This window comes from Canis aureus, chromosome 1 (assembly GCF_053574225.1).
Source record: "Canis aureus isolate CA01 chromosome 1, VMU_Caureus_v.1.0, whole genome shotgun sequence".
NCBI classification, from domain to species: Eukaryota; Metazoa; Chordata; class Mammalia; order Carnivora; family Canidae; genus Canis; species Canis aureus.
The window spans coordinates 21,078,301-21,103,318 of NC_135611.1; the positions used below are offsets into that span (position 1 = coordinate 21,078,301).

The 25,018-nt window shown below is 39.9% G+C and overlaps 1 protein-coding gene and 1 long non-coding RNA gene across 5 annotated transcripts in view; one reads left to right on the top strand and one right to left on the bottom strand.

Moving 5' to 3' along the window:
• CCDC68 (coiled-coil domain containing 68) overlaps window positions 1-23,670 on the top strand; it is a 51,101-nt gene extending 27,431 nt beyond the window's left edge. For 3 of the 4 annotated variants that reach the window (XM_077892278.1, XM_077892287.1, XM_077892270.1), the window contains exons 8-12: window positions 2,454-2,536; window positions 9,323-9,428; window positions 10,739-10,822; window positions 18,390-18,466; window positions 20,980-23,670. In XM_077892278.1, coding sequence (XP_077748404.1) covers window positions 2,454-2,536; window positions 9,323-9,428; window positions 10,739-10,822; window positions 18,390-18,466; window positions 20,980-21,037 — 408 coding nt within the window. In that variant the 3' untranslated portion in view covers window positions 21,038-23,670. Of the gene's footprint in view, window positions 1-2,453; window positions 2,537-9,322; window positions 9,463-10,738; window positions 10,823-18,389; window positions 18,467-20,979 lie in introns of those variants that run through there. The other variant, XM_077892297.1, reaches the window with a different exon arrangement.
• Window positions 73-22,303, bottom strand: LOC144310805 (uncharacterized). The gene is made up of 5 exons (XR_013376471.1): window positions 21,912-22,303; window positions 18,885-19,730; window positions 8,264-8,390; window positions 5,853-7,395; window positions 73-782 (listed from the first exon to the last, which is right to left on the bottom strand). It is a non-coding gene; the product is annotated as an uncharacterized LOC144310805 (long non-coding RNA).
• Window positions 23,671-25,018: the final 1,348 nt, after the last annotated feature.

Genomic DNA, 25,018 nt, shown 5'->3' on the forward strand with positions numbered 1-25,018 from the left:
TGCTCCAGTAAATAGCCATTAGTGGTATGAGGTCTGGTAATGAACACATTACTTAAAACCTTCACCATCTGTCCCACTTTAATCAGGAATGCAGTGAAAATGAATTCCGTAAACACAGTGATAAGCCAGCAAAAACGCCCAATAAGAACATTTTAATATGGCATATGTTCCTTTTGCTAGCAGTGCAATTCTGTTGCATCATATTTGTTTTCCAGTGTCATTGATTTAGCTCTATTAGAATTTTAGAGCTCAAAGGTGCTTTGGAGACCACCTAGTTCCTCATCACCATTTTATAAATGAGGACAGTGGGAACAAGGAACGATTCCACTGTCCTCCAGTTACCAGTTCAAAATGCTTTCCATTATGCCTCTATCTTCTCTGGAGTCAGATAAAAATGATATACTTGGTTCCTAAATCATTTAGATGTTAACATATGGCAATTATTTAAATTGGTGTCTCCTGCACGTTGATCAATAGGGCCAGGGAACTCTTGAGCTCCCCGGAGGTGCAGTTTTGGGAAGAGTGCATTGCCCACTGGGTGATGCTGTGAACTCCTTTCCTTTTCCAGGAGACACTGTCCCTGAGAAAAAGTGCTAGCCCATGTGGTGTGACTTTCTCTGTTGTCAGAGAGGAGGCACTAAGAGCCCAAGCTACATGCTGGAGCCTTGGCCATGGCACAATGTTTACTTGTCCAGTTGTCCGGTCTGCTTGAACCCTCGTTATGAAGATCCATTAATTGAGAGTAAGTCCATTAGGAAGAATGTGAAACTGCATTTTCCTGCCTACAAAATCAAAATATATTATCAATAATGTGTTTCTTTGATTATCATAATAAGCTTACAAGGCATACCTGTGATCCCTCAAAAATAATTTGAACACATCAAGGGAACACAAGGGTGATTCCTATATGTGACAAGAATGCTACAGGAAAATATGGAAAAAGTTAATATAAACTTGAAAAATAATAGCACATAGGTAGGAAGTGTTTGGCGCCTTCAAATTATTATTAACTGTGAGGTCCTCACAAGTGTGAGAGAAGCATATGGGCCTTTCACATGTAATATCTCCGACCATCCCAACATTCCAATATAGGTAGTATTATTACCCCATTTTAGGGATGTTCAAAAAGTCATGACTCAAAAAACCAGGACTCAAACAAATATAGAATGAATCCATGTCAGATGTTTTACTCACCTCATTCATTAATAAGGGAACCAGTAAGATGGTAAAGCTGACTTAGGCGATTTTGAGAAACTATTTATAGGCATTTTTAAAAAAGGAATATAGAATCGGATTACTAAAATAGCTACAAAGCTGGTTAATATATTTCAAATCAATTAAACCATAACCTGTGGGATTATCTTTTCTACCAGGCAGGAATCTACAAATGAACATGCAACTTCATAGAGTCAGGGCTCTAATCAAATCATAAACAATAAAGTCAAACACAGAGCAATTCTCCATGAGAACTGGTTATTTAACAATGACCCAATATGACATTAAAATCATATACTGTTTTGATTTCCAAGTTTTAGCTAGTTTTTCTTAACAAAGATAAAGCCCTGGGAGGCTAAAGCCTTGGCAAAAATTATATAGTCACAGTTTCAAAACTAGGTCAGTCCACATCCAAAGAGATTCCCGCATTTTTGCTCTACAACACTGCTTTTCGCATTTTACCCATATAAACACCATAGCAGGAATGGTTTTAAACAGCATTTTAAACAGTGTCAAAGCATCTCTTACCATTAAATATTTTTTTAAAAAAACCCACCATCTTCCCAGCTTGATTTCCCATGGACTTGTTATTTTTCTTTTGAATGGAAAGACTTTGTTCAATAATGACACTCAGGTGTTTCTTTAGCTTCTCTTTCTCCAAGTCAAAGTTTCTCTTATATTCTAGCTGGGAAGTGACTTTATTACTTGTGGCTTTGATCCTCCACTAAAGATTCATATACTACTTTTCTGCTTTCTGACAGATGCCATGTAAGCAGGTAGGGGTATAAGGCCAATAGTGTCCTTGGGTACCAGCAACTCAGTCTGATGTAGGAGAAGCAGGTGGAATGGAGGAAGAGCCAATGCCTAGAGAGATGAGCTTGCAGTTTTCATTTGGGGTGCGATGGAGAGAACCAGAACTTTGAGCAGGGTACACTTCAATAGTTGGTTGGAGGAGGAGCAAAAACTCTCCAGGCGAGTGAGAGGAGTGAAGACAACTATGGTCACTGAGCTGCTGGGAAGGCCTGGCCCGGTCCCACTGGGGTCGGTTGTAACAGCACCATCTGAAATCAGCTCTTTAGCTCAAAACATATTTCCAATATTATGAGAAGTGTCTTTTGTGAACAGTTTGCAAGAATGACTTAGCAAACACACAGAAACACCAAACACACACACACACACACACACACACACACACACAAGGATAAATAAATGAAACTGTGTATTTTATTTTCTCCTAGGAAAAGAGAACACTGCTAGAGAAAAAAGTGTCTTTGGAAAACAAGCTGCTGCAACTCAAAGCCAATGCTACGTGTGCTAAAAGGTTTGCACATCTCTCTCCTAATTAAAGCGGTTCCTGACACCTGTCCTCTCCCCTGGCTAGCAGGCTCCCAGGACACAGGAAGACTGACAGTGCAGGACAACAGGTGCTTTCCTGGTATTAACAGCCACGTGCCTCCCCTCCATCCCACTGGGGAGTCAGGGAGGAGCAGAGGTCCCTGGGGGTACAGGCTTACTCCTTCTGCAGAATGAATGAGCCCGCCCCTTCCCTTTTTACCCTGGGTGTTCACGAGGATGCTGTTGAGGCCTTCAATCCCCCCGATGCTTCTGATTTTGTTACCGGGCCCCTGCTGTAACCAGCAGCAGATCGGCTAGCCCACAAGTGGAATTGCAAGATCATTTTATGGTGCTCCCCAACTTTGCAGAGAATGAAGGAACCACTCTGAATGCATTCTTTGGACTGACAGGTGAATACTCATAATCCACAAGCTGTTACAGTCCTTAGTATGGGGGTGGCGTGGATCACGGATATCACCCAACTGCACTACTTTGATGCTGTTAGAAAAATTCTCTGGAACATCATGTAATAACTTATAACATACAAAATTTCCTCACTTCCCCCCCTTCCCCTCCCTTCTCTTCTAATTCTAAACCTGCCACTGTTTGTTATATGTTCTGATATAATGTTCAAAGTCAAGTCTATTTTGAGGTCTTATTTCATCCATCTGGAACTATTGCTCTGTTGGGTAAGGCTCACCATGTGAGCCGCAGAAGGTACAAATTCTTCTCATTTATTCAATAATATATATTCAAATATCCCCCTCTCTTGGTCTTCGATTTTTTTTTCTGCTTCTCTTTCCTTTCCCATTATCTATCTTTCTCTTCTCATCTCTCATAAGCTTCTGCCTTCTGTCTGGTTCATGTTCATCTGTTGGACCACATGTGGCAAAGTCCATACCTGCACTGACCCTGGCAATTGCACATACGTATTCAGAGCACACTGGAATAGCACTAATATTAATTTACCTGTATTTGTGAACAAGCATCTAGTCCCAGGAGGTGGCTTTCTAAGAGAGCGCAGGATAGCACTGCACATCTCCGTAGAAAATGAAGGAATACCGTGGAAGACATCCCTAGCTCTTCAGAATTATTTGCATGTGCTCATAGCTTAAACTCTTAATAAACCCATGGATTATGCTTTCTTTTTTTCCCTGAAAGAGAGCCTGCCCATGCAGCAGAACTATTGGCAAGAGTCTGGACAATCTGAGTTTGATTTTTTTTTCTTTAAAAATGATTTTTATTGATAATGGGGTTTTTGTCAGTCTTTGAGCCCAAAATGTAACCATTTAAAAAACCAAACTGAACTATTCTTTCTGTTCCATTATAAATGAGCGGTTGTTAGAAGGAATTCTCAGAAAGCTCTTAGGGAGGTTTTAGAAATGTCTTGAGGGAAATGGATGTTTTGTGTTTCTAGAAAGGCGTTTGAACATCAAGGCTTATGCAATTTTCATGGATTGTAGGCATCACAAATATTTATCTTACTTATTACTTTGTCTGTGTGTGGAGGTATTCACTCTGCTAAGTGACAAGAAAATGAAATCAGTAGGAGTCAGACTCTTTGGGTTAAAGCAATAGAGACTTGCTTAAGCTACCACAAGGAAGAGGATTTCTGGTGGATTAAGACTGAATAGATCTGGCCATAAAGAAGATGCGCTCCGGGGAAGACAGGAGGACCACCCTTTAGCACCTAATGTATTTTTAAAAGCCAGATTATTTTGTCGCTGTTATTCAGTCTGTGGGTTCGTAGAGTTTCACTCTTCCTCTTTCTTTGTTTTTCCTGTGCGATTTCTTGAAGTTTTGGGGTGTGTTTTTTTTTTTTCCAGCTTGCTTATCGTCTTTATTTTCCTTTCAAGTTGCAGAGGGAAGAGCCTACTGGCCTAACATCACCTCCTCTGCTGGGCAGATTGCTTATGTTAACCAACCCCTATGTTGTCATCTAAGCAATGGCCTTTTTGCAGGCACCAGCTCCCAGTCCTACAGGGGCCTTTCCTTACCCCCCAGATAGCCTGGAGCTTCTCCTCTGGGCAGGGGGCCCTGGGTGATTAAGTTCCCTGGAGGTAGGCTGGTGGGTATGACAGGTGGCATGACTTTCTGCCATTTTGATAAAAAGATTCAGTATGTTCTAACCTGGCATTTCTAATATCAAAAAAGCATCTCTAAAGAGGATGACTTTTAAGTATTTGTGATTCAGGAGAAAATGACAGGTTTTTTGCATATGGATATGAATATATAATTATAATATATTATGCTAATCCCCACAATTACTTTTAACAAGAGTCAAGAGATTTGGCACAAGCATCTCATTAAAAACAAGGTTGACTCCGTACTTGGACTGCTGTCTACTAACCGGCACGTGTATTATGTTTTGCTGTTTATAGAGTCAGCCCAGGTACCTTATTTAATTGAATCTTTTCTTTGACTTTTCAGGGAGGAGACTGAGATTCTCATGGGTAAAGCGATTATACAACTCAGAAGGCGTAGAGTTGGGGGAGGTTGGGCTCTAGAACTGTCACAGCGGCCCATGCTCATCCTGCTACAGAAATTTGACCTTCTTTCATTTCTGGAGACCCCTGGAGGCTTTCCCCCAGACTGGCTTCCTAATTCCCCGCTGTGTCTGTGAGCAGAAGGCAGTGTCCCAGCTTGTCCCTCTGCCCCTGTGACATCACACACAAACACAAAGTTTATAGATTTAGAGTGACCCTTCGGAGAAGCACAGGAGCTGTACCTCAGAGAAACCCTTTAGGACCCAATAGAACGATGCCAGAAAACAATTCAACCCAAACCACTCTAACAGTGAGGAGCAGAGGGCAAAGTGGCATGGTCAAATCATGCTGCCCTCTGGCGGTGTAAGTCACCCCATGTGGATCCTAAAGTATCCTGATGGATGGGTAGAAAGACTATCAACTTCCTCTGACAAAGTGTTTGGCAGACATTGGCCATCAGAGTGCGGGAGGGTATGCCTCTTGCCGAGTACCTACCCCACAATCAGCCCATATTATTAAAGGCTGAGCCATTTGTTCTCACCTTTCTGTGAATTAATGATAGAATTAATTTACCTTCTTGAACATGAAGGAATCTAAAAGAAAGAATATCAGAAATGGTGCTCTGTTCACTCTCCGCCAGTGCTGATTGGAGACAGGATCCTCAATTCCCTTCCTTAAAAGAATAGGGCCAAGAGTTTCCTCTCTTGTTGATGGGGCTTTTCTCGTTTGCTCTCTTTGGCATTTCCAGGCTGCAGACTTTTTCAGCTCCAAGTCTGGGATATAGGAGGCAAAAGAGAACCCCCCCAGGGAACTCACCGTTGTGTTGTGCCTCGGACTCCTAGGTCCTGAGCTGGTCGGCCTTCTCGCCACCTTTCTGAGTCTTCTTGTGTTTGTTGACATATCATCTCCAGGCTTTTGGTTGTACTCAGTGGGAAGGTTAGGGAAGGATGCATCTACATGTTCCCAAAGTATGAGATTTTCAATTCTGTTTCAATTTCAGCCTTTACTTTATATTGAGGCATTGGGAGGCAGGGCAGGAATGAGACATCTCTTAAAGGCTTGGCGTCCTCTTCCAGGCCTGGCCTTTGTAATGTTTTCTTCCCGCTGTTTTGCTTTAGTGCCTCTTTATCAAGACTGAGTTGCTTTAACAGACAAATGACGAGCAGAGATTAGAGGGAGCTCAAGAGGCAGTTTACTTCAGTATATTTTCACAGTTAAAGACCTTGAACGGGTGACGGGTTTCATATTTATCGAACAATCCCAAGAGAGAATTTCTTCAATTTCTGTTAGTCCCTCTTCTAGTATATTAATCCAGATAAGTGTGAAAGCCCTGTGTTTTCAAGAGTGCTTCTAGAAATTATTTTCTTCCCTCTTGAGCCCTATTTCAGGTTTCTATTTCTCTACAGTGACTTCTATGGTAATGGCATCACAGAATACGTGGGGAAATTTCCTGAGATTTGAATTCTGAGGAGCACAACATCTACCCCACCCTGTTTTCCTAAACCACCCTTCTTGCCCCTTGGTCTAAGTTCTGGGTCATCATAGGACACAATGAGACCGTTATGAATACTCATCCTTAACATCTTTGTGTATTTTATTTATTTTTATTTTTTAGCTTTTCTTATGGGGTCGTGAACACCTTATGAGTATTCAAAGCCAGCCTGCCTCTGTGAGGCATCCTGAGTTCTTTCTCCTTATTACTCAGGGAAGTCCTGAGTCTGACTGGTCCTTCCCTCCTCTATTTTTTCCTCCTCATGGGAGCATTCTTAATCTTAGCACCACCAGCTGTGGGGCAGACTTCGGTTTGCCTTCTCTGCTGTTTTGGTCCATATGTCCTCATCTCATTTTGTGTGTGTACAGTATCTCTCTAGTCCCTTTCTAATTTTTCTCCCGGGGTGTCTGTTCCATAGATAGGCAGATGTATCCTTATGTGTATTCTGGGTACAATGCCTTTGTTAGTCATTGGAGTTACTGAGATGCTGAGGCTATCCTGTTCCCTCTTATTTGATGGCTACAAGTTTTTCATCTTTGTCTAGACAAAATTATCAGTCTTTCCCTTTGTGGTTGATACAGTTTTGAGTTCTATTTTTAAAAATCTTTGTCTATCACAAATTCACGAAGATGTCCTTCTATATTATGTTCTGAAAGTCTTCGGGTCCCCAGCTTTATTTACCATCTACATGGTATTTATTTTTCTTATGAGGTGAGTTTAGGATTAATTTTCTTTTTTTAACATATATATGAATGTAGAGTTGTCTCTGTACCATTTGTTGAAAGGGTCATCCTTTTTATAACATTCTCCAGAACCATCTTTGATACAAATCAAGGCTGTTGGTCTATCCCTGTGATATACATGTATCTAAAATAAAAGTGGCACAGATATAGCAGAATTTGTTTAATTAGTCTTCTACTGATGAACATTTAGAGTGTTCTAATTTTTATGCTACGAACAATAATGAACTACATTTTACATCTGTTTTATATAATTACACAGCATTTTTATAGTAAGAATTATTTAATTCCATAGGATAAATAAATAGTAATGGCTGTCAGGCAATATTTGTATTTGCGCAAGTATGTCTATGGTTTTGTAGAAATTAGTTTTCTACGGTAAAACAAATGGTTCTTAAGCTGTCTCATGCAAAACCAAAAGAGGGAAAAAAATAAAAGACTATTTTAAATATTCGAGGATACTCCATACTAGAAGTTATTCACCCACCATCAGCGGTTCAGCGCGGGGCTATTCACAGTGTGGACAAGCACTGTCACTGGCAACAACCCTGAGCCCATTGGAAACGTAGAATCTCAAGCCCTACCCCAGCTTCCTGGAGCAGATGTGCATTTTAACAAGATCCCTCATGATTTAATACGATCCTCCAATGCATACGAAGTTCGAGGAGCAATGTTTCAGTACGTGATGTGAAACAAAATGAGACTCTCTGGTTTTTGAATGAGAACATGTTCCATAGTGTCACGTGACTGTCTACTTCCTTCATAATACTTGTCAAGGCTATAAAAATCAGAATTGTGATTGCATTGGATGTTGGCTACTAATTATGAAACCTTAATAGCTACAGAAATATTAACATATTGCTGTGTAAAAAGCTTTTTCTCCAAGAGCATATTCACTTACCTACTGAAGTCCACAGTATATTCTTGTAAAGGAATAGAAGTAGGAATTATTCTATCTGTTGAGAATAAGAATAATTGAGGCTGAGAAAGCTTACGTGAATCCTGTCACAATGCTCCCAAGTTTGGTGACCTCGTCACAATGCGTGCTGCCTCAGAACTCCAATAATATTGACAAGGAGAAAATATTGGCAAGTCAAAGGCTGTATAATCAATTCCAGCTACCTAAATGGAGTTGTGGAAAAGTGTAAATAATCTAAACTTAAACTTCATCTGTCTTTCTTTTTTAAAAAAGATTTTATTTATTTATTTATTTGAGAAAAATTGAGAAAGAGAGAAATAGCACAAGTAGTGGGGAGAGACAGAGGGAGAGGGAGAAGCAGGCTCCTCGCTGAGCAGGGAGCCTGACTCAGGACTCGATCCCAAGACCCTGAGATCATAACGCTGAGATCATGACCTGAGCTGAATGCAGACGCTTAACCGACTGGGCCCCCCAGGCCCCCCAACATTTGTCTTTTCTCACAATGGTTGATGTGGACTCCCAACTATTTGCTGTAATTTAATTCCCCCCCCCCCTTTTTTTTAATACTCCATTTGCAGGTAGTAGAATGACCCAAAGGAGGAAGCCAAAACAATAATAGTCATTAAGAATAATAATAATAAAAGACAAACACAGGCAATCTACAATATACCCTAACTCTGCACCATTGGAAGCTGGTTTCCCATTAGATATAAAATCTCTATTCCTGGCCCCCATGTCCTAGCCTCACATCCTTATGCAATTATCTGGGCATTCTGATGAGTGCTGGGTCTGTGGGTGCTCCCTAGGCAAGACAGTCTAGTTGTGTGAGTGCTTCCTCTGCTCAACACAGCTTGACTCAACCACCTCCTGGAGGGAGAGAAGTCACAGATGGCCAGGAGGGAGCTTCTGACATGAATGGATATACTCATTCCAGGGCCTGTCTGAGCTAACCAGAAGCTGCTCTGCACTGCGTACCTTCCGTGTCCTGTGTGGCATATGGGGCCCTCAGCGTCTTTCCCACAGGATGCCCAGTAAGAGGGTCCTGTGTGAGGGGAGCCTGGCAGCCCCACTGCAGAAAGTGGCTTCGCAGTGCTTCAGCCAATCTTCAGCTCTCTTTTTCCTTTTGCATTTCCAGTTGCCACAATCTTCAGATGGAGATTTCCCTTCTCCAAGAGCAGATCTCTCATCTGCAGCTTGTGATTCATTCCCAACATCAGAACCTGCGCAGTGTCATCCAGGAGGTCAGATTAATCAAGTGTGTTTCTCTGGTAGACGGTATGTGTGCAGTGAGACGACGGAATGCAGGCAGCTTGCCTGGACTTTACACGCAGTGAGATTTTTCCCTCCGCTGACATTTCCTTTGTATTCCAATGCAACATGGCTTTCTTTTCACTGCCCTTCTCAATGAAGATTTTTGGAAAATTGTGTTTAACTGCACTTTGGTTGTTCAGGTGATTTAAAAAAAAAAAAGGGTTCAGAGCCAGATAATGTACACTGTTCTTTAGAAGATTTTGGAGATTAGAAGATTCAGCCCTTTTTGAGGACGAGATGATCTGTTTTCATGACCTCATAAACAGTAAATTTACTTTGTAGGTGTGTGGGGACAGGGGTGTAGCCTGGCCATTCTTCTCTGGAAACATCCTGGCAGGTGAAAGAGAGGAGGTCATTGTGGTGGCAGCCAGATGGATGGTGGTGGATTGTGAAATCATGCGATTTACTTCAAGAAATCTATTGATCCTGTTTGGGGGGCTCTGCTTTCACCTCCAAATCAGACCTACGCTGATTTTTTACTACCTAATGTTTGTCTCCAAAAGGACTCCTTTGAAGTTACTCCAAAGCCTTCTTGACTCAAATGCATCATTTGGCTAAGGCCTCACTAAAAGGCCAAGGAATTGAGTCATGGCACTGGAGAGTCAGGAAGGACTTTGGGAGCAGCCCACATTCTCAAATTACAAATGAGAAAACAGAGGATCCTGGTAGTTAAAAGACAGAGCTGGTGGCGGAATGGGCCTGAGAATCCCTGGGTTTCCTCTCTTCCTGTTCTGTTCTGCCCAGAAGCCTACTCCACAAGGCTTCTGGGCAGATGCTTTTCTTCCTAAGCGGAGCAGACTCATCTCATGATGCTGCAGGTTGACCAGATCTCTGCCTTGGGGAGCTTCCCAATTCTGGGTGGTGGCCTTGCACAACGGTCACCAGCCTCTGCATCTGCCGTGTGAAAACATTGTGTGCCAGACACATAGAAGGATGGCTGAAGCTGCTTTCCGCAGGATGCATGCCCGCTGGATTTGGTTTAGACAGGTTTTCCAAAGACCACAATGTTTAATAGGACTGCCTGTACGCTCTCAGCTCCAGGTGCCAATTTACCCTGCTCTCTTCTGTAACCTAAACCTAGCTAAATCTACTAATGCTTTGGGATTTATTTATTTTTATTTTATTTTATTTTTTTTATTTGATGGATGTCAGTTGACCATAGAAACCTGTGCAATTTCTGACGTAAGTAACTCCCCTGTTGTCTGACTAGATTTTTCCAATTGTGTTTCTTAACTCTTAGATGGAAGGATTAAAAAATAATTTAGAAGAGCAAGACAAAAGAATTGAAAATCTGAAAGAAAAAGTTAACATCCTTGAAGCCCAGGTAAGAAGGGAATCTGTTGTGTATTTCAGGGCGATTGTGAGTGTGCGTGTGCGTATGTGTGTGTGCTCGGTGTATCTGTGAGCCTGTGTATGAAAGTGTCGCATGTGCTTGTGTGTGCTGGCGTGCCAGTGAGACATGATGAGTTGTATGTGGGCAGGTGCGTTAGTGTTTCTGTGTGATTGTGCCTGAGTATCTACGTGTGAGTGTACATGCATGTGTCTGTGTGTATATGAGTGTCTTTTCGTGAATGTGTGTGTAAATTTTCTTCTATGTATAAGAAATTGTAGACTCATGGGAGAGGTATTCCTAATAATTATTGCAGTATTAAACCTTATTTTATAATATTAAATTATTAGTATTAATATTATTAAATAACTGTTAAAAGTTCCTCTGGTTTCCGGAATGCTTGCTATACTGGGGGGACAGATAATAACATCTCACCGTGTGGCCTCGAGCTGGAGGCTTGGTCAGGCCCACCTTGTGTGAATTCAGCTCTAGCCAGGTAGCTGGCTTGGTTCTCTAATGTCTTCGTTTGTGTCCCTTTGCCACACACCCCCCGCCCCCCAGCATTCACATCCACGGCGGCTGGCGCGCTCTGCATCAGGCTCATCCACTTCGAGAAGCCTGTTGTAATTTTCTTACTTTTCAGTGCTTTGAAACTTAGCCTACCTAACACTTTATCATTTCCTGTGATAGGACATGCTCCCCCCCACTCCCCCGTTCATTGCCCTTGATGCTAGGGAAGCCCTCCCTAGGGACCAGGGCCCACGCCTGCCCCTGGGCTCGGCCTGCTGCTCGGTGCCACCTCTTCCTTCTCTGCCGGCGGCTCCTCACTGGCTGCCCGGGCCTGGTCACCTGTTCTGGTTCATTCTGCAGGATTCCGACTCCCTGCTTGCTGTCCCCAGCCCTGCTGTCCTGTCCCGTGGAACACGGAGCTGCTCGCCTTCCCCAGCCCCCGCGATAGACCAGACAGGAGCTGCCCCTTTGCTCTCTGCTTTCCCCAAACCGAAGAGGCAAATCATAATCCATTCAGCACAGTTTTTAAATAGTTTTACATCTTAAATGTTGTAACCACAGCTGTGTTGTGCCATTTCTCCCCTTCCCAGAGGGTCACCGTTCTCTCCGTCCTGGAGGGTGAACCCTTTGAGCCTCGGGCTGTGCTTCAATGCTTGCCCTCCTTAGGTTGCCTGCGGCTGTTGGAGAAAGGCAGAGCTTGCACAAGCCCTGTGCAACCGTAAAGTGCAGGGGCAGTGGAATAATTGGCTCAACACTAGTGTGCATGCAACTGCCCGTTAATGGCTGGCCAGCTTACACCCAGGGGCTCAGATGATGGGATTCAGACCACATTAGAGCCTCTTCCTCCCAAGGAATGTCTCTGTGGGGATTTCCTCACAGTTTTTTTGTACTTAGTAGCTTTTTGGCAAATATTACTTGATAAAATATTTTTTCTTACATTATTTTTGTTACTAATATATATTCATTAATCCCATACAAATTAGGAAATACAGCTAAGTACATCTAACAAGGAAATCATGCAGACTTGCCACCCATGGGTAATCAGTTGTATCCATCTGTGTTTCTCTGGGACTCGATGTGCCTGTGACATGCCTGTGTGTGTAAGGTCTATGTACATGGCATCACGTTATGCCAAAACCCCTTCATTGGGTTTTTAAGCTTCTGTTCATTTCATTCATTTATTCACATCATCAATTTTGTCGTTGATTCTGTAAGTACTTACTGAGTGGCTGCTGTGCTGTAGAGGTATGGGAAGTGGCTAAGTTTGGGAAGTGGCTAAGTTTGAAGAAAACAATATTGAACAAAAGACAGGAACCCCACACTCTGGAATATACTGTCTAGAGAGGGAGACAGACACATAAAAGAACATGTAACTAGCAATATTATGGAAGCATTTTGCAAGGACAGAGCAAGATAACACTGGATGGAGGACTTGGATTGGTGGGTGGGAGTAAGCTAAGAAAATGAATTTTAGCCTGAGCCTAGTGAACAATTGGGTGATAGAACATGTCAGGAAGAAGGACAGGGAGCCATTGGGAGTGCTTCTAACCTAAGAGTTGTATGGAATAGCACGGGATGGCATTGGAAAGGTAGGAAGGGGCTAGATCATGGACTATGCCAAGGAGTCTTTGTCTCTTTATAACAATATAATGTGAAGTCTTTGCTTACCAATTACATTACTTTTACATAATAGCCACTGTGCTGATGTACAATTGGACATTAGATTGTTTTTCAGGACAAGGTATCAGTGGTACTGCTGTTTTAATTCAGTTTTATTTCATTTAGTTGTGTCTATTTTGTCATTCCCAAAACAAATATTCTTGTCCTAAATAGACCAGCACTATATCTCAGATTGCTCGGGTGCAATACGTTATCCAATTGGCCTTTTGGTCTTTCCATTGTACACTGTTTCTGTCTTTCCAAATTCAGCAAATAATTGCTGATTAGCCACTCAGTGTTACACGAGAAAGCAACAGATTTGTTCCCCTCGTGGAAACTTCTTGGTTGGCTGCAGACTCTCTGCAGTGATGTAAAAATACCTCTCAATACTGTCTCAGATTCTCTGTACATGGCTCCATTCAGGCCTCTGTTTTTTAATCTTTTCTTTTATTTAAAAAAAAGTCTTCAAGCTGTAGCAGTATCTGATAAATATATTTATATTCTCAAAACTGATTGAGTAGATAAATCTTTTCCTTCACAGCAAAGAATTTTACAATGACCATTTCAGCTTTAAAAAGTCCAAGCCACATTAATTTAATTTATTCATCAAATAGTTTTGTGTGTTTATGATGTATCAGGAAATGTTTCAAGTGCTGGGTATATGGGTATTGCACAGGACGGACCGTCTCTGACCTCACCTAGCTTATACTTTAAATAAAGATACAGACAATAAACACATAAACAGGTAAATAAACAACATAATTATGGAGGGACAAGTGCTCTGAAAAGTGTAGAATGGGACAATGTGATAGTTATAGAGTGATGGTAGTCGGGAAGGGCATCTCTGAGCCTGTGATATTTGACCAGGTACTCGAATTCAGTGAGTATTTGAGCCATGGTTTGCCTATTTCTGGTTTGGTCCTAATCAGTGCTTTATTATGAAGTTCTTAAGCTGGATGATTTATTCAGGAGTAAAATACGATCTTGCACCGGAAATGTAAGACCACTGCCTATGTTGGGATCCGTTAAGTAACAGGGCGAATTGATTTCATTTATGAAAATGGTCACCCAAGCTTGAGCAACCCATTTAAACACATCAACTGTGTTTCTAAACCACACAGACAGCATCATACCAAAAACATTAATCTCTTTTTAGGCATGCGACATGCTTCATTTTATTTAATCCTCAAAACTACTCTGGGAGAAAGATATTACATTTTGTAAGTGATGAAACTGAGATTCAGAGAAGTTAAGAAACTCATTCAAAATCACTCATTTGAGTCTTATTATCTTGGAAGCACATCCCTCCCCCCTCCCCCCGCCCCATCACCACCACAAAATCTATTTGTTGGTGTGATTAATTAAGTGTATGTTGGGAGGGTAAGTGTGTATGTGCATGTGCACATATGCATGTGCGAAATACATGTGTGTGCGTACAAGATGTATTTAGAAATGAAGAGTTGGTAAATTCGCCTGACCGTTTATATTTATTTTAGTCATTGTTGCAGTGACTATATCACAGTGTTTTCCATTTTCCATTTTTTTGAGTCATGATAACAAATACTTTTTTTCTATGGTACTCTTTCTATCTTAGCAAGTTTTTTCCCCCTCTCTGCGAAGGAGATGTATTCACTCATATAACTCTATCCTTTAAAACAACAACAACAACTTTAAGGTTTTTAAAACTTTAAAAAAATATCACTGGAAGATTTCTGATTAACTCTACCAAAATTATTTACTTTTCTTTTTACTCTTGCTGTATCTTTATCATCTTAATTTTCAGCTCCGACATTCCTCTCACATTTCATGCATTTCTAGCTTCCTCACTAATGACCTGCTGATATAGAAATACATCTTCAGAAATTACTCCATTTTCTAAACACTGAAGATTATCTTATTTTATATACTCATCATGATCCTTAAAATTTAATTTAACAAACATGTGTTGATAGAAAGTATGCAAAAATTAGGTTCTTTTGGAAAGCCGTGTCAACACACTATCCTTGGATAGAGTCATCATAATAGCAGACATATTATGGTCAGTGATTTATAGTTTTGTAAAATAATAATGTAATAAAACTCATGAATGACCTAGTTAAAGGAAAAACTATGATAGGCCGTGAATCAAAAATAAATCCCTAAATCTAGTAGCTGAAATAAATCAGCATGGGAGCTGAGGCAAATGAGCATAGAGACAGTGTAACATGATAGTTCTTATGTTTTTGTGTTGTTCAATACTCAGGAACTTGAGAAACTGGGAGTTTATTTTGGAAAAACTCCCAATAGCCTTTACGTAATTGTCCAGCATAGATTATTTTTATTCCAATCTTCGTTGTCATCATGATGTTGTGATTCATCTTGCTTCCTAACTCATAGAATATTGTGCGGAGTTTTTCTCAGCAGCGTGTTTGGCCTGTGATATGTGCCTATGCTTGTTTGGAGTGTATATTAGCTTTATCTCCATTATACAAGGAGCATCTTTATTATCAATTTATCAAATCTGAAGTACATTTCATACCTGAGACTTAAATGCTTATCTCTTGAAAGATCACAGTGAAATGGTCATTGATCGTAGTCTGTGAAGATATTTTAGTTATTATGCAGTATAGATGCCGAGGGATAAGAAAGGGCAAAATCCGTATCTTGCTCTGCTTTCCTTACTCCAGTAGTTTATTATCTTGGCAGCACATTAGAATCACCTGTGGAGTCTTGAAAACTCTTTTTTTTTTTTAATAAAGATTTTATTTATTTATTTTATTTGAGAGAGAGTGGAAGGAGGGGCAGAGGTCTCAAGCAGATTCTCAGCTGAGCATGGAGACCGATGCAGGGCTCGATCCCACACACCTGAGATCATGACCTGAGCCAAAGGCAGACGCTTAACTGACTGAGCCACCCAGGCACCCTGCGAGTCTCCAAAACTCTTGAATCCAGACTACAACCAAGTTAACAGACTCTCTGGGATGAGGCCCTAGCATCAGTAGATTTTCTATCTCCCCAGATAATTCCAATATACAACAGGCACTGAAAACCAGCATTTGGGTCCAATGGTTCTCAAACTTGAGCAGATGTCAGAATCATCTGGTGAGCTTCTTAAAACACATCACTTGGCCATCTGGGTTTCTCTGTAGGTCTTGCTGGACACTGAGGAAGCAGTAGTTCTAGCAGATTCCCAGGTGATGCTAATATTGCTGAGATGCTGAGATCACACTTTAAGAACTGTTGCCTTAGTCCTTTTCCCCCTTCTCTTCCACCTTGGCCATTTCACTTTGTCTTCAAGGTCCAGGTAAAATATCCGTGTGTATGAAAATGTCATAAACTATTCCAGTCACACTGATTTCTGTTATACCTTTTTATGTAGCAATTAATTACCTACTGCCTATGGCATCTCCTGATCTGCTTTGATTTATTTTTATTTTTAATGTTCATGCATTTGTTTTATCACCTCCACTGTATTATGCATCCTGCATACTGGAGGGAAAGACCTGTGTTTTCCTGTGCTTCTTCACATTCACTCTGCTCCCGGCGTGGTGCCATAGACATGGCGGAGACTGACTAACTGGATGTGTGGATGGATGGTTGCTCTAGATTAATTGTTGACAGTTTACTTTTTTATCTATTTCCTATTATCATATCTGGAAATCATTGAGTCTCTGTGTTCCTGGGGCTCACCCTTTACTTGTTTGTAATATAAGAAGGCTGAACTAATTCCTCTGGTTACAGAAAAATATCTAACAGGACAAAGAGCATGGAATTTGGCAGAGAGGCCTTATGCATTAAACTTGTGCATTATACAAAATGCTGCATATACAATGTGTGGGTTATCAGAAACAAGTTACCTAAACAATTTGAGCTTTGCCAGCCTTCTTTCTTTAATATGCATAAGAATAAAAGTTATCAAAGAAAAGATGAACGGAAAGCACCTGACAAGTGTCTTGACATTTGGTAGGCACTCCTAATTATTAACACTCTTGCTTCCATCAAAATTCTAACATCTATTTCCCTAAACCATGCATTTTGGTGTTGGCTTACTCCAAACCGTCTGGTGGACTTTTAGGAAATACCTTTTAAACTTCAATTATATGACACTTTAAATCCTTAGTTTCCTAATAGGTATTAGAGCTAGTGTGTGACTCTACTTTTACAGCCACAGTTCTGGGACGCCTGGATGGCTCAGTGGTTAAGCTTTACTTTCAGCTCAGGGCGTGAGCCTGGAGTTCTCGAGTTCTCCCTCTGCCTGTGTCTATCTGTCTATCTCTCTCTGTGTCTCTCATGAATAATAAATAAAATCTTAAAAAAAAAAAAAAGATTTAGAGCCACAGCTCCACCTGTTAACCTCCCACCTTGCCCCCTTTCAGTCCCAGCCCCTGCTGGGCTGGTGTACCCTTTAAACACCTCTGACCTATAGAGGTCCATGCAACCCACTTCCCTATAGAGGAAGCGTTGGCTCTGGACTGGGAGGACCTGTCCTGAACCTGAATTTTGTCATGAACACGATGTCGGGCCCTTAAGTTCTTTGGACCTCGGTTTTTCATCATAAAAATGGTACTTGAACTAGAAAATCATAACCAACTGCCTGAAGTCTTAAAATCTGTGTCAGACACTGAGCTGAGTACATCTTGATATGTCATTTCAGAACCTGTGAAGAAGAGATTATGGTTCTATTATATAGATGAGGAAACTGGGCTCAGAAAGGTTAGGTAACTAAGTGAGGTCACATAGCTACTGAGTGGCTAGGATTTGAGCCTGAGAACTTAAACTCTTGCCATCCTTATTAACACCATTACACTATCTCCTAGAATTATGAGAGTGCTTCCAGATTTAAAATATTATGATCACGTGGGATTTGTTTCTGCCAACAACTAATACATGATAGGCAAGATGTGTATCATTTACCACTAGTATAGAGATCGAGAAACTGAGGTTTCAGTGAGAAAATTGGGGCTAAAAATGCCATGAACTGTATAGTAAAGAACAGATGGTGCTTATTTTCACGGAGCTTATAATCAGGAGATTGCACAAGAAAGCCAAACATGTAATCAATATCGTGGGTGTCTTTAACAAGGTTCTTTAGCAAAATTATTTTATGAAGTTTTTGCATCTGTCTATGTAAAAGACACTAAAATCAAACACAGTTCAGCTGTTAAATTTCAGAAGCTAATGTAGAGTAGCTCCATTTTAATCCCTTGGAAAATTGTGCACTTTTTAAGGTGTATTTGTAATTTCAGAGATAATTGTGACTCTCAACTGGCTGTATTCTGTGTTCTAACAGAGTGACTGAAACAAGCTTACTGCCAAGGAGTAATGTAGGTGGAGGGTTGATCAGAAGCATTAAGCATGTGACTGATAAATCTGCTACCTGTGTGATCTCTGCACATTTTTTTTCCAACTGCAGAATAAAGAACTAAAAACCAAGGTGGCACTTTGGTCTGACACTCCTAGGACAACAGTATCAAAGGCTGTCTCTACAAGGTAAGGTTTGTCTTCCCCCGCCACCATCTGCCTTCAAAGCTTCTGTTGGACATTCATTCATGAATGTTGACATTTATCCCACTTGAGAAATAATTCCAATCTATTAGTAGTTACGTGATCATTGGTTTACTGTCTGTTTCCCAGTTCTTGAGAATAAGACCTATGTTACTTATTCTTTTTTTTAAAGATTTTATTTATTTACTCATGAGACACACACACACACACACACACAGAGGCAAAGACACAGGCAGAGGGAGAAGCAGGCTCCATGCAGGAGCCCATGACGTGGGACTCCATCCCCGAACTCCAGGCTCACGCCCTGGGCTGAAGGCGGTGCTAAACCGCTGAGCCACCCCGTTGTCCCCCCATATTACTTATTCATCATTGAACTCTCAAAGCCCAACATAGAAATACTTACTGAATAAATGAGTGAATAAATTTAGATATCTTTTCTTGCTTTGTGCCATAAAACAGGCCTCGTCTTGGCTTCAACACTTTCTCCCAGCAGCACACATCATCTTCTCTATGGTCCTTGTTTCTCCTTTATTTCTGTTTTTCTGTTGATGAGCACTTATTCATAAATTGTTTGTACTTATGTGAATGTCCATATTTCAAACCAGGTAGATTGTAAATGTCAAGAAGGCAGGAATAGTTCCTTGTATTTCACTTTATTTCCTGTATTGCTGACAGCAAGTGTCTTCAGTAACCACCTAATAATGACTGAATCCAGCAATGATAATGACCCACTACAGCAATCAAAATGTTGGTTGAAAATATCAATGTCACTTTCTAACGGGACAGAATCTGAAATGACAAGTTTAAAAAAAAAAAAAAAAAGGACTTCTGGGCTCAAATCTTATTTCCATAATAGTCTATGAAATTATCACTTAAAAGAAAACATAGTCTGTAATTACATGAATGATTTAAAAAGTGATTAAAAACTTCCTGTTCTAGCAGCTTTTGAATTTCCCAGTCCAGTCCCTTTAGGGCAGAAGCTTGTTTTCTGAAACTCTCCTCGGGGCAGCGCCTGGGGTAGAAAGTCAGGCCTGCTGTGATTTGCATCAGTCCAGGAAATCAGGGAGATCCATCTCCCCCTTCAGAACTCCCTGCAGCCATGCTTCACTTTGTTAATGATGTATGTAGTCAGAGAGGAGATGAAGCCATTCTGAATCGAGTCTTAGAGAATCATTGGGCTCCCAGGTGCTATGTTATCAACTCTTTTGGCCGCCGGCCCTGCAACTTCCAATAAAGAAAAGGAAAAGCCCTAGAAATATTAAAGGAAAAAAGTGAAATACCCACATTTCAGAAGCAGTGAGAGAAGCAGTCACTTTAGTAGAGGAATAAATGAAGGGTCCAGTATAGAAGGGCAAGCATGATTCCAAGGGAAAGGGAGGTGATTGCCTTTTTACGTTCTCACCAGATAGCAGTCCCCTTAGGGTGGTACAGCATCCTGGCCATGCTCAGCTGTTCGACCCTGTAGGGAGTGCAGCCAGAGCAGAGTAGAGGAAGGAGCAACCGGTTGTCTCTATATTCTAACAACAGGCTTGAACATGGATACCCTAACACAGAGGGAATGTGCTAGAGAGAATGACTTCTACTGCCAATTCTTTACCTGTAGCAAATTAATTGTTAAAGATCTTTTGGTTTTAAATATTGTTTTTCATTCCTCTGACTTGATAGATCTCATGTTTGCAAAATGAAATATGGCCAATTGGCTGCTTTGAGAATGTAAGCTATGATATGGTTTGGTAAGTCCAGGTTCACCCATATGCAATGGAATTATAACTCAAGGGAGAGATTGGAGTAGGAAAGTAGCTGTTAAGGGGGGAAAAATCATGTACATTTCAAGATTAATCCAGGCAAATCTCCCTAATCACCCATAAAATATACTTCTATATCTCTCAGTAAGTACCAAAAAGCAAGGTGTTTCCCTTGAGCATTAGGACATAGAGATAGTTCTTGAACACTGGAAGGGGTGTTTACTGGAGATTGAGGGTCTTGTTGTCTGGAAGAGGTGTTTACTGGAGATTGAGGGTCTTGTTCTTAGACAATAACAACAGAACACACGTGGAAGTGTGTGTGAGTTGCACACACATATATTTTAAATACTAGAATAACACAATGAGGAGAGAAGTTCAGACTGAGAAGCCCACAGAATTAAAACGTCCCAGCAGAAGGGTTGACTAAGGTCTCGAGTCACTCCAGTGCATGTCTTCACTGTGTGGAATGGCAGAGACAGGCTCTAAGTCTCTCTCCCCTCCCCTCGCTCTTCCTCACTCTTGTCCTACTACAACCGGCTGAATTTGCATAAGTTTGATGCTTCCACTTGTGATTTTAGCATGTCTCTTGGGGAATTAGAATCACCCAATTAACCACCATTTCTCTTAGACTAAAGCAATTAGTTCAGACTTGGTAGTACAGCGGTGGTGGAGACGGGAATGCTGGTGATACGGCAATTATATCACTAAAGTTTAATGCGCTCGATTTTGATAATTGTATGGTCTTTTCTACAGCGAATTGAAGACTGTCGGCACTACGCCCTATTTGATGTTGATTAGGCTCCGGAAATGAGCCGGCTGGCTGAAGATCTGAATGAGGAAGATCACTATATAGGTCTTATTTATTCCTTGAAACACAGCCGAAACTTGCTTGTTAAAATGGCTCAATGCCAGTATTCAGTGGAATTTACTCTACATCAATAGTTTTGCAGAAAGATGACATTCCAGAAAATCAGACGAATATATATTCAAGAGAAGGAACTCTTCCTTCAGAACTTACTAAGTGAGTGAAGAGATCAGGGGCTTTTGATGGAAAATGAATTTTGCTTTAAACTTAAAAAAGATCTGAATTTTTTTTGCAGATTTTTTGCTGAAGAGAGTGGCTTAAGGTTGTCAACTATAACCTTTCGATAGTGGTTTTATGTATATAAATGAAAGAGTGTATGTGTGCATGAGTCAAGGATATATTTTAAAGTTAACTCTGGATAATAAAAAATATCTTAACGTGAACTTATAAATTCATCTCCTGACCCAGTGTTAGTGGGAGAGTTATTCTTTACTGCCTTATGGGCAGGAGAAGGAGTAGGTTTTTTTAGCTAATTCCCCAACCCACATAACCCTCCAAAGCTGAGAATCATGGCACCTCACCACACTTTAGGAAGCCATTGTTCTTCAGTTAGGATTGCAAATTGGTTGCTAGAGACAACCCACAAATAAGCACAGAGAAATGGAGTTTGTTACTCTGGCTTCGTGACTAATTTTCTTTTCAAGATTCATTATATTATCTAAGAAGATATTTGGAGGGAAGAATAGAAACACAATGCCGGCAGCTCAGAAACCTCCATAAAAGTGTGTATATTTTGGGTTTAGAGGAACAGTGGCTGCTGTCTGCAGCCAGGAAGACCTGAATTCATGAATTAGAATTAGATGTCCAGTGCTTTACTTACCTTTTGATACAGGCATTCATCACAGGTGGAGTTTGTGATTGCTGTGAAGAAAACCACACTCTAATTCGTAGAAATGCAAACATGCTGACACACAGAAAACACTTGAACTGAAGGAATAATGGGCAGCCTTGGCCATACTAAAGGGTGAATTCCTTGTTAGCCTTTTGATCCTCCTCTCTGCAGTATGACTGTAAACGTTTTCTCAGGAAAGATGCTTCAAGGCTTTCAATGTGGAATGTGAGCTAGCAGTATTATCTATGAAATATTTAAAAAATACATGCAAAGGAGATAAAGTAATGTATTTATAAATTCATCAGAGTATTCTAATCTTTGAAATGTCACATAGTTCTATGTGTGCATTTCATGCTTCATGTTTTTATTGCTTGCTAGTTTTTCAAATGTAGTTATCTAATAATATTTATGGCACAGTTCCTACACCAGGAACACTTCTAAGTACTTTACCTGAATTAATTACTTTAATCTTCCCAACAGGCCTCTAAAGCAGGTCATATTATTACCCCGTCTTACAGGGGCGGATACTGTGAGGTCCAGTAATTTCCCCTGCTGCCAGTGATGGAGCAAGGATTTGGACCTCTTGCTTGGCTATCAGTATTCTTTCTATCTGTTCACTAGGTGGTCAATTTCCACACTATAGAAATACCTCTCTTTTTGCTACTTTAACAAGCACAGCTTCCTTGTTGGCTATGTGCATTATTCTGTGAATGACGGTCAGAAACAACCCTTACTCATAAAGTAAATATTTTGCTGCAATTGAGTTGGTCTTTCACCTGTTGGACTACCCTCATGAGCACTTGGTTCAAAAAAACTACGCTGCTAAAAATCTTGAAATTCTACATTTATTTTATGACCTTATGCCACATGGAAGATTCTTTTGGCAGTGTATTTTCAGACACATTTGTAGGGAGTTTGGGACCACAAGTTCTGTCAAGCAGTTGCAGTGTAGTAGGTGAATTCACCTTTCACCTGGAGATCACTTAGGTTCTGTTACACCCCAGTCACCTGGATGGATGGTAATAAATATGAGATTTTGAAACGGATCCATCTAACTGAGCTAACAACTAGAATGATTCCCGTTAGAACAATGTGTTCTAAAGTCAAAAATGGGAAGACGCTGTTGGATTTAACTCTGCTCCTTTTTGAACATGGAAGTACAGCTGGACATGACACAGATAGGACCTGCTCATGTGCTCTCCACATTCACCCTGTTATGGTCTTTGGATTTCCTGAGAACAAGAACAAGCAGTTTCAGAAGCTTAAAACAGTCTGGCCTCTTCGAATACAAAAGTAATTTTTAAGTAGCATCAGCAATATCATTTTTTTGTCATATATAGATTACTTCCTATATCTTTATGGTTTCAGCTTTTACCATTTGGAATGTTTTTTTGAATAAATATTTCTGAGCAATAAAACAAAGGATTACAATGGAAAATAAAAAAGCATTAACCTAAAAGTAGTACCAAACAAGAAATACAGGAAAAGAAACACAAGTTCAGTTGTAGTCTAAATGGTTATACTTATAATGATGCTAATCAAGATATTAAATAAAGTCTGAGGTGGACCTTGAATACAGGAATGTAGCAAATGAAAAGAAAGTTAGTTTCACTTTGATTACATATTGTGACAAATCATTAAGAAATGTTTAAACAACAACAAAAGAAATGTTTAAACAATTAGTATAATACATGTATCTTTTGAGTAATTGCTTATGGTATGCCTTACAATAAAGAAATTGATACCATTTTTTGTTTATTTTTTGTTTTTATTTCTTTTTACATTAACATTATTATGCATAAGTGAATTAAGTCACTTATATTTGATTATTCATGACAATATAAACCATAAAAATGGATTGTTTTTGCCGTGAGCAGGTGTATTCAGATGGCTCCTTGAATTTTTCTGTTAAATTTCCCTGGATCCAAATTAATGGAAAAAGTAATCTATTAAGTTTTTATTCTGAATTTGAAAAAATAGTAGCATTATAAAAGTAAGAACAAACATGCTTCTCAAGCATTTTCATATTTCTTTATTTTGAAAATCTTTACATCTCCTCTGAGCTGGAAATAATTAAAGAATCCTCATCAATATTGAAGTAGGGACCCAATCCATCAAGGACTGAAAATTCCTTCAACTAATAATCATTATCATTCCCCCCACTTCCTCCCTTTTTTTACTTCCTTTCTTCTTTTATTTATTTATTTATTTTTGGTGGGAAATATTAAAGATGCAACATAGATTTAAATAATCGTATTTGTTTTGTTATTATTTAAATATATATCTATAAGGGTTTAAAAATCGAACTAGAACTACAGAAAGTTGGAAGGGTCATCATTTAGAAATCAATCAATGTAATTAGCCATCTACACATAATAAAGAAGAAAAATTATATAATTATTTTAATAAGTGAAGGAAAGTGACAAAATTCATGATAAAAACTGAGCAATCTGGGAATAAGAAACTTTATCATTCTGCTAAAGAGCATTTACCAAAAAGCCTTCAGTCACTATAACTAGTGATGAAAGGCTAATGTTAAGATAATTGCTCTCACCACTTTTCTTAAACATTGTACTGGTCCTAGCCATTGGAATATGTCAAGAAAAAGAAAAAGGAAGAAAAGGCATACAGATTGGAAAGGAAAAGTAAAACTGTCTATTGTTCATATAATTGTTAATGTAGAAAACGTTAATGACTCTACCAAACAGCTACTAGAACTAAAGACGCCACTAAACAAATTTTAAAAACCATCAATATTAAAAACCAACCTATAGGATGGGTGAAAATACATGTATAGGATTCGTATTCAGAATATATAAAGAACCCTTAAAATATAATGAAGAAAAAAGAGTAAAAAATACTGGCAAAAACGTTTGGAGAGTCACTTCATAAAACAAGTAAGACAAATTACAAACACACACATGAAAAGATGTTTAATCCATTAGTTATCAGGGCAATGCGAATGAAAACCACTAAGAAATAAATGCCAAACACACCGCTAGAATATCTAAAATAAAAAGATGGGCCTTAATGAGGATGTGGAGCAATGAGATTATATGATAATGGTGGAAATGCAAAAATGGTACAAGCAGTTT